We start from the raw sequence: 19,237 nt of genomic DNA on the forward strand, positions 1-19,237 counted from the left end.
TTCCTGGTTTACTTTGCATTGCTATTCCGGAAATTTTAAAATGAGTCATGAACGAAATGTGAGTTGAGTCAACAGTTATTTCATCTTGGCGCTTTCCAACTTCCTTGAATCTGTTCTAGATGAGTCCTTTTCACTCTCAGTTCTGATACGTTAAACAATCCATCCATTCCTGAGATGATGAGGTAGCAGACAAGTTAACTTAGCCCTGGATGGCCCCGGCTGACTAGGCTCAATTCTCACTCTGGTTAAATATCTATCATTTCTGTAAGAAGCTGATGTTGAAAAAATTGCTGGATGTTTTCTTTGAAGCAATGAATTCAATTAAGTACAAGCACACGTTTGAACAGTTCGTATTAGTTACTTGTGTTACTGTCTGTTTCTGTTGCCATTTTAAACCCTTGTGACTCTGCTGGTTAGCAGCTAAAAGTTGCCCTCAAATTGATGCTCTGAGTATACTCAAAATAAGTTCGTATTTATTACAATATTTTTAAAAAGAAAAGAAAAGTACGCATCATAAAGCACAAGCATCTGAACACTTAAGAGCCTGGGGTTTTAATTCCTAGAGTTGGCATCAGGCTATTCCCAGCCACTTGTAACTTCAGCTCCAGGAGATCTAGTGCCCTCTTCTGGAGTCTGAGAGGAGTGCACATGGAACACACAAAGACTGACAGGCACAGGCATATAAATAAAAATAAACAAATAAATTAAGCCCAATAGTAATATTCATAATGTGCATCTCATTATCACTTTATGTCTAGGCTTTTAAGTGACAATTTCTGTTGATCAGAGTGGAATGAAATCTTTTGGGGTTTTAAGTATTCCGTTATGTTCTTTATCATGAATCATAAGCAATAAATTGTGTGTTACGCTAATGTGATGCCTGTTAAATGATGAATATCAGGACAACAGTTGGTTATTGCTTATAATGTGGACTTACTAATTAAGCTGATTAAATAAATCTTGCACTCATCCCTTTACTACTCAACGATCATTTAAGAATGGTGTGTAACAAAGGCCCTGCTCTAGAAATTCCAGAAACTTCAGTGACTAAAGCAGTGAACATTAAGGATGCATGCTGACGACTTGCTTCTACCAGGCCTTCCCGCCATGAAGATACATAGAAAAACTGTAGTTTGTAGCTGCTTTGCTACATGAATAAGTACTAATATATATAAAATAATGTTTTTAGCCTAAAACTTTATTTTTCATGTACTTTAAAGAGAAGAAACAAGGCACATTTATAAGGCCTTGCATGCACTGTGGCTACACTCTGTATTTACTCTGGTAACCAGTGTTTCTAACACGCCCAAGCCTACCTCCAGGAATTTGCACTCAATAGTGATAAATAGAGAAAAGATGATAATGTTAGACGTTATTATGTACTGAGTAGCAAGCAAAAATGCCAAGGAAAAATTAAAGTAAGTTGTAACTGGGATACGGGCATAAATTTTAGTCGGGATGGGAAGAAAAGTACTTGTTGAAATGGTCATATATGCATAAAGACAGGGATTTTGTTAAGATTATTTTTTGCTTGATGAGAGTTTATGTTTCTGTGTATCAAACTGTGATGTTACTCTTTGAAAACCCCTGGCCTGGAGCTTGCTATAGAGAGCAGGCTGGCCTGAACTTCCAGTAGATCCTCCTGCCCTGCCACCCAAGAGCTGAGATATAGTTGTGCCTCCACAGCTGCCTATTTCTCTGAATTTAAATGTGTTCTGTCTACCACAATCACTCAGAGCAAAAAAAAATACTATGTGCACATGAAAATAAACCAACATACAGAACTCTTGGCTGTTTATATGCACTGGGTTTTTGTTATTTGGGTTTTGTTTTGTTTTGTTTTCTTGCTTGTTTGATTTTGCCTTCATATGGCAAAATGACCTTTGTCTTTTCTTTTCTTTTTTTGTGCCTTTATATGGCAAAATGATCTAGAGCTTCAAATGTAATCACAGTTACCCTGCTTCCTCTGATTTTTTGAGGAGTAATTTTTCCAGTAGAAGATAAAAGATAAAAGAAAAAAGACAAGTTACTTGCCGTAAACATTTTCTTTCTCTCTGGTCTTTCTTTTTGGTTTTGGGTTTTTTTTTTTTTCATTTTATCTTAAACGTTATTTATTTATTTATTTATTTATTTATTCACTTTACTTCCTGATTGTAGCCCTCATCCTCCCTCTCTTCCCAGTTCCACCCTCCCTTCTTCTCCCCCATCTGTCCTCCCTTATTCCTCAGAAAAGGGGAGCCCCCTTTCCCCTTCACCCCAACTTGCCACTCATCAAGTCCCATCAGGACTGAGCAGATTCTCTTCCCCTGTGGACTGCCAAGGAAGTCTCACAAAGGGGAAATGATCAAAAAGTTGGCAACAGAGCCCATGTCAGGCACAGCCCCTGTGCTCCTTACTGGAGGACCACGTGAATCCTGACCTACTCATTGGCTACATCTGCCTATGTATAAGAGGCCTAGGTCCACTCTATTTCTGGTCCTTGGTTGGTGCTTCAGTCTCAGCAAGCCCCTCTGGGCTCTGGTTGGTTGTCTCTGTTTGTCTTCTTGTGAAGCTCCTGTCACCTCTAGGTCCTGTTCTCCTTTGTCCCACTTTTCTACAAGACCCTCTATGCATCACCTGCTGTTTTCTCTTGAAGGATGAGTCCTGCTGCAAGCAGACCTAATGCCACACCTGGTTTGTTAGCATCCTGACAAGGGCACAACACACACCTCCCCTGGGGTCTTCAAACAACACCTCTGAGTATGAGCTGGCATGCAGTCCAAAGTTAGAGGACTGAGCACATTTTTAAAGGCCAGTCAGCTGCTATCTTCTGTTGTAGACCATTTCTGTTACTTTGCTCATGAAATACCTGAGTGATGTAAATCTTAACTCATCCACACACTTCAGTATACCTTGGCTTAGCTCTTCGAAAAACAATAGTATGGAACTTGTGTTTTTGTGCTAAACTAGTTTTCTCATTTCCCAGAATATTACATAAGTTCATGAAACAAAATACTTGCCGGGCGTGGTGGCGCACGCCTATAATCCCAGCACTCAGGAGGCAGAGGCAGGTGGATCGCTGTGAGTTCGAGGCCAGCCTGGTCTGCAAGCAAGTCTAGGCCAGCCAAGGCTACACAGAGAAACTCTGTCTCAAAAAAAAACAAAAACAAAAACAAAAAAAAAACCAAAATACTTACACACATACATACACACATATACACAAACATATACCCAACTATAGTCACATACACACATGTACACATACATACATATACATCTGTATATATACATATACAGATACATACATACACACCCACATCACACATATATAATTCACACATATACATACACATATACACACATATATGTGCATACCCACATATATACACATACACACATATACACATACACACATATATACAAACATATGCCCATTTTCACACACTCATTGTCATCCTCAGTTTCTCCTCTGAGCTTAGCTTTGAGCCACTTGTGTGTCTCAAAGCCCTGCTTCTTTCTGCTTGAAGTTCCTATTCACAGTGGATTCAGGCTTGCACCCCAGACATCAGACATCTCAGCCTTTTGTTTGGTATTGAGCATGCATCCATACAACATGCATGCATCACACCCAGATCTTTCGCCATCACTTTAAAGAGCAGCTTGCTTCCTCAGGAAGCTTTTGTGGTTGACCAAAAGATATGTTACTGTTCACAAACACCCAGTGCCATTATGTGGTTCTTTTTTTTTTTTTTTAAGTTCCCTATATTTCTCCTTTTCATGGTCCATTGCAAGAACAGAAATTCCCTGAAGCATCCTAGCCAAATATGGCTACATGCTGAGGCTGGATGGTGCATATAAACCAGCGAGATGGTCCTCAGCAGCTGCAAGCCTGAGCTGCATGGTGGCCACGCCTCTGTTGTGATTCAGGGGGACTCTTACTGAGCCCTTCATTTTGACCCTAGATATTTTATCTAATCTGGTACCTTATTCAGTCGTTTTATTTCACAGGCATAATGTTCTCTCTTCCTGTTTGCTAGAGCATTGTTTTCCTTCAGCAGCTTATTCTCCTTCTTCAGTGCTTGTAATTCTTCCCTTAGGCTGTCCTTTTCCTTCTGAAGAAAAGGAGAAGAAAACAAAAATTACCAAAGGAAAGGATGGGACAGAAATCCCGAGACTGGCTGTTTCTGACAACTATCCCCCAAACATAAGCAAACAGGAACCACAGGGTTTTCTCTAACATTCCTTTTGAACAATATAATTCGAGCTGAGGACAGGGTTACTGAATGTATTATTCATTATCAAAACTTAATGCTGCTGAGCATGGTGGCGCATGCCTTTCATCCGAGCACTCGGGAGGCAGAGGCAGGCAGATTGCTGTGAGTTCTAGGCCAGCCTGGTCTACAAAGAGAGTCTAGGACAGGCAAGGATACACGGAGAAATTGGATCCTTATTGAGAATCCAGTCTAGGAAAACAAATATTGCAGAATATAGATAACTCAAGATGAGAAATAGCTAGCACAGGGGTTAAAATGTTATTTTCCTCACATTCCAATCTAGCTATTAAATTTAAGAGATCAGTTTTAGGTAATTTATTTCTTTTAAAAGTGAAACCGTCTCATTAGCTCTTTCTTGAATAGGCTGGGCCTGCGCATAAAGATGACTCAGTCATTTTCTAATTTAGCAGAGGTTAAGAGAATGTTGTTATATTACATCTAGAAAATATTCCCAAGTACAGGAGGAAAAAAAAATTAGTGAAATTCCTGGCTAGGGCGTAGCTGGAGGAGGAAGTGAGTGTGTGCTGCATGGCAGAAAGGGGCTTGTCACAACTCAGTTTCCTGGTTCATCCTTAGCAAGGTCGGTAAACCTGCACTATGGTGTGGTAGATATTGTTCCTGGCAGGAGCAAAGACACTCAGAGAGACACTCATGGCCTCCCTTTGACTGTCAGACTGCTGAGATAACGTCCCCAAGGATTTGGGGTTTCCCCCCAGGAATCGCATTCTGAGAATGTAGCCAGCCAAGGAAACTTCAGCAGATTCTGACAATTTGTCAGACCACCTTTACAGGGCTGACTGGCACAGGGGAGGATTGATCAATATTTCACAAGCACCACGATTTAACCAGGACTGCTTAGTGGTGAAAACTTCTTGACCTCTATGGAAAACTGAACCTCACGTCAGAACCCTGAAGGTAAATTTGGAGGTCACTAGACCTCTTTATTGTTATTCTTCCCAATGTGGATGCACACAGTGACTCAATTTCCTTTCTCATCTTTTCACAACTAACTGTCTCTTTACCTTGCCTACTGTGAATAGTGGCTGAGCTCTGTCTGTCGAGGGTACCAGGGCAGACTCTCACCCTAGAAGCTCTGCTAACAGTATTGTCGGACTTCTGCCATGTTTAACACATCTCCAGTACCTGACAATGACAGAGGCAAGCCTTCCCTTGAGAATAGTTATATTTGTTTTTATTTTTACTATAGCTTTGGAGAAGGGTCATTAGAATTTAATACTCTCCTTTCATATGCTGTATCATAAGCTTGCATCAGGAGAATCTCCCTTCGTTGTCCCTACTCACCCTTGCAGCCTGGAGCCTGGCTTCAGCTCCCTATATTCTTAGGGCTGATCTGCTCAAGGCTGGGCCCCAGATAGTGAATGAGCTAAGGACTGTGAAGTGCTCTTTAAAATGTTCTGTTTACCCAGGTGTGATGAAGCACTTCTGTCACCCCAGGACTTGGGACACTTAGGCTGGAAGATAGCAGGTTCAAGGCCAGCCTATGGTCAGTAACCAACTCTGGGCAAGAGAGGTAACACTGCCGGGAAATTTAGTGCCACTTTGTCAATAGCAATAAATGTCACAGGAGAGGCTGCAAAGTCCGACATGGTTCTTGCCCAATCAGGCAACTTCTTATTTTATAGTCCACTGGAGGCACTTCCCCCCTCCCCCCCCCCCAACCCTGCACTATGCCTGTGTGTGGCTCCTTAGGGAGCTTGTTTTCATAACCCTACCTTGCTCAACCAGAGGCCAGTCCCGGGCCACCCACCTCGAGCTGCCTGGTGCCCTTTGTCGTGCTTGACTTCTGTTCTTTCTCAAGGGTGTGGGCATCTAACGCAGCGGCCAGTTTAGTTTTCAGCTCCAGGACCTTAGGGGGTCAGGGGAGATAGTTGCGGACAATCACACCAGGGCTCCAGCCTAGCACCTCACCCACCCTGTTCAGGAGGTTCCCCCAAGGAAGAGCTCTTCCCTAAAGCACATCAGCAGATTTGCATTTTTACAGGGGACTTGCTCTATAGGGAAAGCGTATAATTTACTCCCCAATGCTGTCCTGCTCTTCGCTCCTTTCTCCAAACTCCCATCCCTGCTTCCAAAGCATGGAGGAGCCAAAGCACAGAAGTCAGGGCTCTGAGCCCTCCAGGTGTGCCTAGCCTCTGTGGTTAGCGGGCAAGAAAAAGCCTCAGGTGGTCAGGAAGCTGATAGAACCATCCAGGCCAGGATCCACTGCTCCACCTCCTGACAAATCAAAACTGAGTGAGAACCTTAGTCATGGTGCTTCCTCCAGTTCGAGAACCATACTTGTTCTTTTCTCTGGGTTCACTGGCCACTCTGGGAAGTGGAGGAAACATTCTTCCTGGGAACATTGTTGTTAAGACTTGGAGCCACAGACTGGTCCAGGATGGACTGAACCAGGTGGCCAGACTATTGCACTGGGACTCTTTCTTCCTGCTTTTAAATTTAACTCTTCTGAGCATCAAATGAGGAAGAAAGAGCAAGGGCTGTTGCGTTACTGTGGTCAGTTTTGTGCATTATGAATTATGTAGGGGAACTTACTTTCTTTTCTGTCTCTTTGAAAATGGAGTGCTTTCAAATAATGACTTTAACCTATTAAAGAAAAATTTCCCCAAACTGTTCCTTTCTGGCCAAAAAAAAAAAAAAAAAAAAAAGAAGAAGAAGAAGAAGTAGAAGTGGGCATTTCCCTTCCACTCTGGCTGTCACCACTGTTTGTCTATGAATGGAAGGTAGCTGATGACTTGACCTCAGCCTTAACTTGGCAGTTACAACTCAGAGCTGCGTGCACTCACAGGAACTCTCGGAACAGAGCCAAGGCTACATTTCCAGCAAATGAATGGCATTACATCCTTGGGTCCAAGAGACAAATCATGATGGTAGAATTCTGTCCCTCATTTACCAGTAGTTAAGGACCCACAAAATTCTCTGTGACCCTCCCAGCATTAAGGAAAATCCCAAGTGAGTTGGGTGTAGCGGCGAATGCCATGATCCCAGTGCTCGGGGAGGCCGAGGCAGGTAAGTCTCTATGAGTTAGAGGCTAGCCTGGTCTGAAAATTGATTCCAGGACAGCCAGGGCTACACAAAGAAGTTCTGGGTCAAACAAATGAACAAACAAACACACGAAGTAAAGAGTCTCTTACCTTTCTTTCATATAACATTTTCATATTTTGGAATTGCTGATCCCACTGTTGATTGACTTCCAGAAGCTGAAATTATTAAAATTTGCTGACTCAACAAAAGATTTCTGCCCGTTTGGAAGTTTTGGAAACAAGTGATTACTGTTTGAACTCATTGAAATTGTCGAAGCCATGGTCAAAGCTCTGGTTGGGCTGGGATAGTTTTGAGGTCGGCTAGAAAGAGGGGATTTTGAGGATGTGGGTAGGAGAAGAGCCCCCGCCCCCACTCCAGAGTCTGACAGAAGCCTCTCAGCAGCTAAGCTAAGTCAAGAACTCCAGAGTCTACTGTAAGAAATGTCTATGAAGACAGATTTCCTTTTATACTGAGAAGTTTCAAGTAAGAAATGGCCACACTCAAAGCTTGAGTGTGATTGAACAGCTTTCTTCTTTTTCCAGCTGCAAACCTAGAGTCATTTAGGAATCTCACTAGAAACCCCATTTCCAGAAAAAAGCTTGTCTTCTTTCAGGCAAACTTTACAAGCCCCTGTTCATTTTATCGACATACAGTCCCATCTGCGGCATCTCAAGAGCCATCCTATAACCCCCCTTATCAAAACAAAAAGGGGAAACGTGTTTCCGTGCAGCTCTGTGAGTTGTAACTTGAGTCACCCAAATGGTATACATGGCTACTTCTAGGTGAGGAGGCCACACCCGTACCCTGGACTGTACCTTCGTCCTTCCCTGACAGTGTATGTTCCTATTGTTGACATCTGCGTGCAACTTCCTTTGTAATGACTCAATTCCAGCTGCATGCTCGCTCATCCTGAAACTCTTTTCAGTGGTCAAGTCAAGGACCAGGTTTCCTCTAAGTGGTGGTCTCCACAACAACAGAAATACTTCAAGCTGTAGGTAGCAGTTCTGGGCTGTGTCCCCCCACGGCACCCCTGATGGCAATTTAGATGGACATGGTCTCATAGCTTCCTAACTGGTTCGTGAATAAAAAGCTATTAAGTCGTAAGTCATGCCTTAGCAAGTCAGCAGATGTGTTTTGTTATAAACGTTCAACATTTTGTACTTACTTTAGTTTCCATCTTTGTTTAATTCAACCAGAATCTAATGAACCTTGCATTTATTTTTGTAAGAATTATTATTATATGAAGGCTCTTATTCCATATTTTTCCTGTTTGTTTACTATGTCTAACAGAATGAATTCTTGTGGCAGCTTTTCGAGGAACTTATCTTAAAGCCCAAAGTCTATTAATTGGTAGTCATGTGCTTGCACTAACATGTTTTAGACTGTCGATATTTTTTTTTTATTCCTCTTGGATAAAGGTGAAACAAAATATTTTTGAAAGTATGGATTTTGGGGAGTAATAACTTTTGTCATAAAAAAGCATTAGAGGCCGGCAGATCTAGACCTCTGGGGGCCTGCACAAACTGCTGTACCAACCAAGGTCAATGCATACAGTAATCCTGGACCCCCTTTTCAGATCTAGCCAATGGACAACTCACTCTCCATGGTTGTGGGGAGAGTAGAGACTGCCTCTGACATGAACTCTGGTGCCCCCAATTTGACCACTTCCCCTTGGTGAGCAGGCCCTGTTGGCACACAGAGGAAGAGGGGACAGGCTATCCAGATGAGACCTGATAGGCTGTGATCATATGGTGGCAGAGGAGGTCCCCTTCTGTCAGAGGTCTAGTGGCAGGCAATCGGGTGAAGGATAGAGGAAGGAACAGGAAGATATAAGTGAGGGGATAACAACTGGGATATAATCTGAATAGATTATTTGTAAACAGAAAAAAAAGAAAACAAATACTCTACTAACTAGAAGAAAAAAATAACATCTTGGTCTGTGCTATATTTTCTTATAAAAGAAGTTCACAATTTGTGTTGAAAAATCTCAACAGTTACCAACATGAGGCAGTCAACAAGAAGGTGGTCACAATGTCCAAACAAAGCAAAACAAAAAACCCCAAACTTTCACCTAAATGAAAATAAAAACAGAAGACTTAATGTAAATGGACGTCTTTAGATAACTCTTATGATGAAAACTCTTATGGTTACTTAGCATACAGCTGCCGAAAAATCTATGAAGACACTTGATCCATTGCCATGCAAGACTATGCAGAGTGACCTTCTGCAATACTTTAGTGATTTTCCAGAAGGACACAGTACCACCCAGCATCAAAGGGAAGGAGAAGGTGATGAAGAAGAAAACTAGGAAGATGAAACGCACAGAATGAGTCAGCAAATGAGCCACAAAACTCCTATGTATGATGCACCTGCTTTGCTTTTCACCTTCTTTGTGAAGAAGAGGAAAGAGTTCTAACCCCCGTAAGTGAGGAATGCACCAACAGTGCAATGAAGAGCCATCTCTTAATTCCAGTAACGTTTTAGAAAGTATCTTTCTTCTAAGACGTTATGCATTATGCACTTTTAAAAAATTAACTTCTAATTTTTATTTTATGTCTTTGGGTGTTTGTCCTGCATGCATGTATGTGAACCACATGAATGCCTTGTGCCCTCAGAAGTGAGAATAAGCCATAGAATACCCTGGAATTGGAGTTAGAGATGTTTATGAACCATCATGTGGGTGCTGGGAACTAAAGATGAGTCACCTGTAACAGCAACAAGAACCTTAACTACTGAACAGTCTCTCCAGACCCTAAGACAAGGTTTTATAACCCACATTCATTTAGGTGCTCAACTCAGGAAGTCACTGAACTTAAATCCACTGCATACAAGCCTTTAGAAATTGTGTGCATGAAGGGAGCTTACAGTGTACGATCTTGTCAACTGGCACAATTGCAAAAGGAATGTTATAACTACCACATTTATGATATCAGCACTTTTCCATATGTCATCGCACAAACATGATTTCTAAAGGCTTTTTTCTTTTTAAAATAGTGTAGTCCAGTATTCTAGAGATAAGTCTTGCTACTTAATGACAGAGATAAAAGGACTAAGGCTATCTTATTTTATTCTCAGTCTTAATACGTGGCTATGTAAGTTAATCTAATTTTTGTTTTTGTTTTTGTTTTTTCGAGACAGGGTTTCTCTGTTTAGCCTTGGCTGTCCTGGATTTGCTTTGTAGACCAGGCTGGCTTCGAACTCACAGTGATCCACCTGCCTCTGCCTCCTGAGTGCTGGGATTAAAGGCATGCGCCACCATGCCTGACTCAAATTAATCTAATATTTATACATTACCTCTTGTCTCTGTTTTTCCAAGTGCTTTATCTTTTGCTGAAGAGAATTTGTTGAGTCCTTTCTTCTTGATGGAACACACTTTAATTAAAAAGAAAAGATTGAGATTAAGCAGTCTATAAAATAAAAAAAAAAAAAAAGATCCTGTTCTTCAAAAACCTCATACATCTAGCCAAATCTTATGTTTTGTAAAAACATTTCAAGGGGGGAGTCAGAGATATGTGTCTTTGTGGCATATGCTTAGCATGCACAAGGCCCTGATTTTGATTCCTAGAACTTAGTGCCCAAGAACCTCATCACAGTGACAAGCTGATGTACCAGCCTAATATACTATCTACTGTTCATGTATTTCAATTAATTGATAAAGCAATTCAGCAAGGCCACCCATAGAGCCATAGTGCATCAAACTGATTAAGAATTATGAATAACTGTACTACCTCTATGGCCATTGCACAGAAAGTCAAAGAACTAGGTGGAGATTATCTGACTCTAGGTATTTTAGTGAGCCTTTTTGGGTGGGGCACCAGAGCACCAATTTAGACTAATCATGTATCATTAGCATAATGAGAACTAATAACTTTTGTCCTCGGTTACTTTCCCTCAGGTACTGAGATACTCATTCAAAGAAAGGGCTAAAGTTCTAGAAACTGCCTGCCATCTAGCAAAATGGACTACCTCTAGGAACATTTTCAGAAAAAAACAAACAGGAAAAAAAAAAGCCCTGCCTCCTTGCTGTAATTCAGTAGTCTACACACATTGCACTTGAGTCACTTGGTGGGTGACCAAGGCAGTCCTGAATTCTGTCCTCAGCTTCAGGAGCAGTCGTTACCATGAACCATGATGCTGTACGCCATTCATGAACAACCAGGAAACACTGTCCAGACTTAATTGGTCTTTACCAGAAATGGTCAGAGGAAGTGATTGTTTGCCAAGTCTCTTGGGATTTCAAGGACTTCATTGGAAATGATTAATTAAACTATTTTTCTGACTTATTTATGCCTCAGTGCTTCAAGGTTTGATAACATTTTATCCAGAATGGATGGTGCTCTTTGTTTTTGCTTCTCTTAATTTAGAGTCGTCTTCTCAGCTGACCACACTCTAAGTACAGCCTTCTGTTGGTCAATAAACAAGGTGATTATATTAGCTCATTGCATCAAGAAGCCATTTGACTAAGCCAGACGTGTGACATCAAGGCCTAGGTGGCAGCCGTGCCTGGCATTGTTATTTGACTTTCTCTCTGGGACAATGATGCTAAGAATCCTAGCCCATACTGGAATAGAACTAACTAAGCACAAACTGCCCTTGATCTGGAAAGCGCTACGAGCCCATCCTAAGCAGCGTGCTCCAAACTCAGCAAGGCAGAGATGCCCTGCAGTGGTATCTCTGATGTGTGATTCTCCCTGACAGCATGACCACGATACAGGGGACCCTCGGAAGTAGAAAGCACCCTGAGCACCAGACCAGCCCTGCGATTCACAAGAGCTGCTCACACTAGGTATCCTAACACTCAATCACAAGCCTGGAAATGTGAACTTTAAGGCCTCAAAAAATCCTCCTATTTGTGATGGGAAAACTGTGAGTAGCAAACATTTTCATGTTTTTAGCCCTGGTATCCCATGTATCCTCCAACCCCCAAGCAATTTTCTCTAAGCAAAAAAATCATAAAACACATCGGCTCTTGGCTTTTACTTTATAAGTAAAGTTTCTATACTAAATATTTAAGAAAGTCTACTTGTGACCATAGGAATACTAATGTATGAGATTTTAAAACAATAATTATAACTGGAGGCAGAGAGAAGATAGAGAACACAAAGTCTAGAAAGAGTTTGTGAAAGAAATTTATCACCAGGCATTTCTAGAGACACTGATCAGCATTGTACCATGGCTTGTATGCCTCAGGTACATATTAAAACCAAGCTGAGTCAATCAAACACACAGGGGTTCACATTTGGAGTAAATGTTTGTGTGCATTTCTTTTCAGTTTTTCTTCAGCTAGCAAAGGCATCTGATACCATAGTAGATACAAAGGTATTTAGTCACTGGAAGGGCCTACTTATTAAAAATTATTCCTTCTGCACAATTTCTTCTTATTATTTTCTGAGAAATGCAGTCTGTGTTGAAAATGTCTTGGTATTTTTTTCTTCTACAAAACAGCCAAGTCAACTGCTATATCATTCAAGTTTTGACACAGCAAATTAAATATCTAAACAAATAAATGAGTTCCATTTAGTTTCTTGGTTAACTTTTTAAAAAGAATTTCAGATAGTCCAGCAAGTTGGATGACTGGGTAATGGCACAGGCCACCAAGATAAACAACTGCATTTGATGCCTGGGACCCACATAGTGCACAGAGAGGACCAACTGCCAGGTAGTCCTCTGGCCTCTGCAGCTGCACCATGGCACATGTGTATGCACACACTCAAAATAAATGAATAAAAATATAACAAAAGTAAGAGAGTACAATGATTAATTCATTGAAATAGTGAATATTATTGTAATAACTGAAAAAATTATAGCATTAGTTGAATCTATTAATACGATAAGTCCCTTATTGGTAAATGTCCTATTTATAAGCCCATCTGTACAGTAAGCATTCTTTTTAGATTTTACATTGAACTAACCTCATCTACATAAGAAAAAGATGTAAAGCACATAACACAGAGGGAGAAATCTGTGCAAATGTGATTCTGTCATGTAGTAGAAGCAGCCCAGCCCAGTGAGTTCGAAGACGACAGTGACTTTTCCCATGCCAAATAATGCTGTTTAAAATACAGAGCATGTCTTAGTTGAAGAACACAGTTCCACTATGCTACTGCCGCTCTCTAGTCATCCCACGACCGACCATTGTGCCCTTGGCTCTCGGAATGGGCGCCTCATCCTGATGCATCATGCTCTTACCTCTGTGGGCTCCATGTAAGCTCCTGCAGCACTCAGTCCCGCCATATCCTAGGAAGACAAGGAAGCTGCTTTTCTGAGAATCTTGTAAAGCAGAAAGAAAAGGAAGAAAGACAAGCTCTTGTCTCTTTTAGGATGAGAACACTCAAACGTTGGAAAGCGTATGTCCGTGTTAGCTCATGCCAGGGAATAACAACCAACCTCAGGAGACTGGAGCAGGCACAGAATGAAGATGCAAGAGGAGAAATGTGATCTTCACTTTTATTAGAGTTCATGTAACAGGGATTTCCCAGGATGTCTCAAGTAGGCAGGCTGTGACTAAGTCGTAGGACAGATTAGCCTTGCTATGCTTGTAAATTGCACTTCTTCCTTTAAGGGCAGTTTTCCTGGAGGAGGAAGTTCTTACCCACAGAATGCCTGGGGCAAACCTAGCCTTTCTTTGGGGGCCTAACTGCCAATAATCTATTGTATTTCCCTGAGCAGTTAGGTCACTGTTGACTTTTGACAGCTTGATTTCCTGTTTCCTACAGGTCTGGTTTTCTGTGAGCTTAGCTGGGTAGGGAGGGCACCATCAGTCACACTGGCCCGTGAGTGCTACTCTTAACAGAAGCAAAAGAGAAAATAACTCATAACAAAAATTTTTTTAAATGTGTGTTGCTTGCCCATCAAGTGCTCTGTATTGGCAAAAAGGATAGGCAGGCTTTCAGGTTTAATACTAACTTTCCATAGACCGGGTGTGAACTCTTCACCAAGGCACTTGCTTAAACCATTAAATCAGTTTTTCTCCAGCATTTTGGTCTGCTTTAATTGGTGGCTCCTGCCTGCTACAGGCCGTCCAGCTAAAAGCGGACTCCCTAAGTGCTGCAGAAGGGGCCTGCGGGTGGAGGGAGGTACAGGAGCTGTGCTTTGGACTGTACTTTCTGGAACAGAAACAAGGAAGGAATGAGTAACTCATAGTAAAAAGAAGCCTCTTTAGGTTCAGTCACATGACTGGGGTCTTTTACAGAGACACCCATGTACAGGTAAGCTAAAGTAACAAACTCTGGAAGCATAAAACTTTCAAAAGGAAGTGAGTGCGAGTCCAAAGTCTGACCTTCCTTCTTTTTCATCTATTGGATTGATAGTCTAGCCCTACATTCTGACGTGAGGCTTTTTTCTCTTCTCCCTCTTGCCCTTGAACTTGTCTCTTTGTACCCTCCCCACATATGCCTGGAGAACACAGAATCTCTCTTGTCCCCACTTTATCGAGTTTCTTCTTCCCAGCCAGAGGGAGCACTTGTGAGTTTCTTTGTTCCTGTATTCATCTCTGCATCTACACTATGATATGCAACACATCTTGATAAATGGGTAAAGGGCTGAATATCCGTTATACTACACTCCAAATGTGTAGGTTTGTGAGTGTATTTGTCTACTTCATGCTGTTTGGTGGGTGTGTGTGTGGTGGGGCGGTCTGTTTCAAAGATACACACAAGTGACAAAGAGTTGCGTTTACGGTGGGATTCAAACTGTTCCTGCAGAGTTCTTCAGTAAGCTTTGTTCATAAGTAAAAGATATGATACACACGCGCTCTGAGTTTAGAGGCTAGAAACAAAGGCTTCCTAAATAGTGACGTGTTATCCCCTCTAAGACATGCTAACCAAAAATAAAACTCTTTCATGTGAAAGGACTTTTATTCCAACGCATACCCGTGTCCTGTGAACCCTGCTCTGAAAGAGGTGTATATAGTTAAAACTTCTTTATGTTTTTTCATGTTAGTTGTACTGGCATAGTAGCTGCAACAACATGAACCCACTGAACTGATTAAAAGAATGTTCTCTTCGAATGTTACCCTTGGCCTTTCTGTCCCTGGGTTCTTCCCTGCATGCACTTCATGTGAGATACGATGGCGTCTACCATGTGGAGGCCTACAGCTTTGCGATTCTCATCCCAACTCCCCTGTCTCTCTGCTGTACAGACTGAATAGCTCACTGAGCTCCTTGAAGTTCTCACTCCAGATACATATGAATAAACAACCTTTCTGGAGGAAAATGGAAACATCAGTAGGCCTGTCCCAGGCATGAAAAGCAGCTTCTCCTCCTTGGGTCTCAGTGCCTTGGCTCTACCTGCTCTCAGGTGTGGCTTCCGGTCATCTTCTGTTTCAGGAGATGTATCTCACCAGCTGAGGTGACTTTCAGAGAATCTGAAGAGTTGCCTCTACGTGTCCAAAGCAATTTTAAAGAATCTTCAACCATAAAGTTGCTAAAGCAATATCTTAAGTATGAGAAAATTAACCAAAGGGATCACCAGTCACTAATTGGCAACTACCATTGGTGTTAACAGTGATTCTCCCATAATTAGTCTGAGAAGAATACGTGGTGTGGCTGCAGATGCTTTCTTTGGCAATCAAAATGGACAAACTGCTTTTAACATCTCTTCTTTGTGGATCGATGTGTATGAATGTGAGAGGCCTGCACTATGTTGGAAGGAGAGAGGGGACATGGAAGAGACATGTTCTATTTGTGGTGTTAGATCATCTGGCTTCATACCTCAGCTCAAGGTATATGACGGGGCAAGATGCTTTAGCAGTCCAAGGATCAACTCCAACATTAGGCACTGTGATAGCAGTACCATATTTCCTACAATGACTATCTGTGGCATTGTAAATAAATGCTTGGCTACTGATCATAATGTGATGTTTAAAGTAGACCAATCAAGTATTTCACATGGCAAATGAGAAGGGCAATGTATAATTTGTGTCTCATTCATTATGCACTTGGAAGTGAGTTTCAAAGGAAAATAAGCAAAAGTCCCTGCTTACAATGACATTTACATGCACAGTATGCATGTGTGTATATCTATAGTTGTTGAAAAGCATATGTAGGAGTACTTATGCATACATATGTGTGATATATACATGCAAATTAGATAGTAAATGGAAGCAGCAAATAAGTGCTAATGCCAGTAAGGCAAGTGACAGCTCAGAATAGTGAATGTTCCTTTTCCACCATTAATAGTCATGGAAGAACTTACTGTCCTGGACTGTATATACAGTGAAAGCTGATAGGGCATGTAATAAAAATCACATTTTAATAAACACTGTAGAAGTGGCCAAAGGCAGGCACAGGGCTCTAAAAAGCCCATTTTAACTAGGTCTCATGCATATAAGTCTAGTGACAGAAACTATTTAAGACTTCCAATTTCAGAGTAAGTACTTTTGACCTTCTATCATAGAACCTCAAACATATCAATTGTATGATCAAAGTGGCCTTCTAGTGAAAAACCATCCTGCGCATGCACACTCTATTGAGTGGGAAAGATAAGCAGCTGCACACAAGGTAATAGACCCTAGCAAAAGTAATATTTCAAATGTGTAACATCCTGTGCCAATCAAAATATTTAAGAAATAGTTGATACAGACCTCACTCGCAACAACTCTAGTACCCCCAGGTTAATAGCCATCTTGCCATCTCTGTTGGGATGTTTCAGAATCACTTCTGTTTTCATGTTGTCCACAACCTGTTCCCTGATTCTCTCATATAAGATCCATTTTCACCATTGTCATTAGTGAAATCTTACTCTCCAGACCAAAAGTCTTGGAGACATCTTTAAATCCTGTTTGTATCTCAGTACCTGTATTCAATTTCTATGAACATTTTCTAGACCGTTTGAACAAAAACAAAGGAACAAAAACAGAAAAGAAAGAAAAAAAGCTTTCCACTGCTATAAGACCTAAAAAATCCCCAGTTTGATGACTGACAGGTGACCATGGAATAAATATGCCTTTTAATAGTTTGTTCAGGATAGATGTTTACACATTTGCTCCCTGCTTTTATCCACAGGAACACTTTTGAGACTATGTGTATCTGTGAACCATCCTTGGCTTTACCATTTTATAGTCCTATTAGTGAAATGAAGTGGCCTTATTTACGATACTCAGTCTTTGGACTGACAGCAAGCCATCACTGTATTGAAAGACCCTAAGGTCTTTCACCATCCTGCTACCCCTCTCCCTTGAGACTTTAATGTCAGCATACTTCATCTGTTACATCCCATAGCCCCCAATGGCATCCCATAACCCCCAGTGACATCCCATAGCCCCCAGTGGCATCCCACCTGACTTGAAGTGAAAGCAGAACTCTTTTTTATATATTAAAATTTTGTTACCTCAAGAAATAGTTTTCTTAGGGAATTTTCATCCATCTAAATCACTTTAATTTGTTGTTATTCATCATCCTCTTCCACTGCTCTCCCTGTCCTCCATTCTTTTACTGGATGATCCTCTTTATCCTCCCCCAAATAGCTTTCTCTCTACTTCCATGCCATAGACTCCATTCCATTCCCCTAGTTTCTCCTATCCCCTATCCCTTAAGACTTCATTTTCCCTGTTCATGCTTTCAGGATTCTCTGTCCACACATATGTATGAATGCACACATAAAATTGACACAATCATATAAAGACCTGAAACCACAACCTGCATATGGAGTAAAATGAGAAATATTCATCTACCTGAGTTTGGCCAATTTTTTTAAAAACATGATTTCTGGGTTGTCCATTTCACCTGGAATGACATGTTTCATTTTTCTTAGTGGGTACATAAAATTCTATTGTGTATATACATGACCTCTTTATCCTTGTGTCTGCTGAAGGACATCCAGGATGGTTCCACTTGTTAGCCATTGGATACAGGGTAACAATAAATATGGCTGTGCACTTGCCATCTCTGAGGTGTGTTGAGTTAGTGTCCAGAAATGGTATAACTAGATCATATTGTGTTCTCTTCCTACTGGTCTGAGGAACTCCTACACTGATTTTCATAGTCGCTGTCCAAGCTTTCACTCTCACTTGTAGTGAGTAAACCTTTCTTTCCCTAGCACCCTTGCCAGCATTTGTTTTTCTCTCATTTGCTTGATGATAACTATTCTTGATTATGGTAATCTGGCACAATTTTCCAATGCAATGTGGGAATGCAGTTTTCCTTCATTTTGATTATACACTTGTTGTTTGTTGCTCCACTTCAGATAGCTGGCAAATAGTTGGCTTTAACTGCCCTGTGGTTTCTGAAACCTCCCTGTTTAAATGCCTCTCAGTATTCCACAACTTAGAAAAAGCCCCTGTCTAGTTACATCTTCCATTGTGCTCTCCGGGCATCTTACCACTCATCCACTCCATCTTTTAATACCATGGTTTACTACCTTGCTCCCCTTATGCAATCTTCCTGAAAAGGGGTTGGTATTCATCATTTAGACACAGGAACAACATAATACCTTCAGGATACAGAGTAGTAGACCCTGTATTCCTGTGTTAGCCTTTTACAGGAAGTCTTAGCTTGTCTCTGCTTCTCAGAGCACTGTAGCATGCTGGAGACACACACAGTTGTAGGCTTTACCAGCAAGCCAAGTGGTGATCAAATGTGATCTTCAACACATCTTTAAGAAGCTACTCTGCCTTAATGTAAATGAACACCTTGTAAATGAATTTGTAAATGAACACTTACCCTACCATACTTTGGTTTTGAATCAATAATGATTTAGCTTTGTATAAATCCTTAAAATATCCTCCCTAATCTTGTTTGAGATTGAATAAATGAACAATCTAAATAAAACGTGTTAGTGTGAAATATCTCTGAGCCATGGCCATGATCTTCAGTAACAATTTTTCCCCTGCATGGGCCTTTTTAAAGTCTCAGGAGAAGAAGCGATGTGCTGACATATCAGCTGAGGACCCCTCACAGCACCAGTGCTCACCATTTTCTGTAATTAGATCTCTTTGCTCAGTA

The 19,237-nt window shown here is 41.2% G+C and overlaps 1 protein-coding gene across 2 annotated transcripts in view; it reads right to left on the reverse strand.

Annotated features, from left to right (window-relative positions):
* The window catches only part of TNIP3 (TNFAIP3 interacting protein 3), a 40,953-nt gene extending 27,261 nt beyond the window's left edge, over window positions 1–13,692 (reverse strand). Inside the window, exons 1-5 of one of the 2 annotated variants that reach the window (XM_084785354.1) lie at window positions 13,485–13,692; window positions 10,590–10,667; window positions 7,406–7,471; window positions 6,022–6,120; window positions 3,963–4,091 (exon numbers count right to left, since the gene is read on the reverse strand). In XM_084785354.1, coding sequence (XP_084641480.1) covers window positions 3,963–4,091; window positions 6,022–6,120; window positions 7,406–7,471; window positions 10,590–10,667; window positions 13,485–13,529 — 417 coding nt within the window. In that variant the 5' untranslated portion in view covers window positions 13,530–13,692. The remainder of the gene's footprint in view (window positions 1–3,962; window positions 4,092–6,021; window positions 6,121–7,405; window positions 7,472–10,589; window positions 10,668–13,484) is intronic. The other variant, XM_084785355.1, reaches the window with a different exon arrangement.
* Window positions 13,693–19,237: the final 5,545 nt, after the last annotated feature.

Source organism: Acomys minous (assembly GCF_964271855.1).
Source record: "Acomys minous genome assembly, chromosome: 6".
Taxonomy (NCBI): Eukaryota; Metazoa; Chordata; class Mammalia; order Rodentia; family Muridae; genus Acomys; species Acomys minous.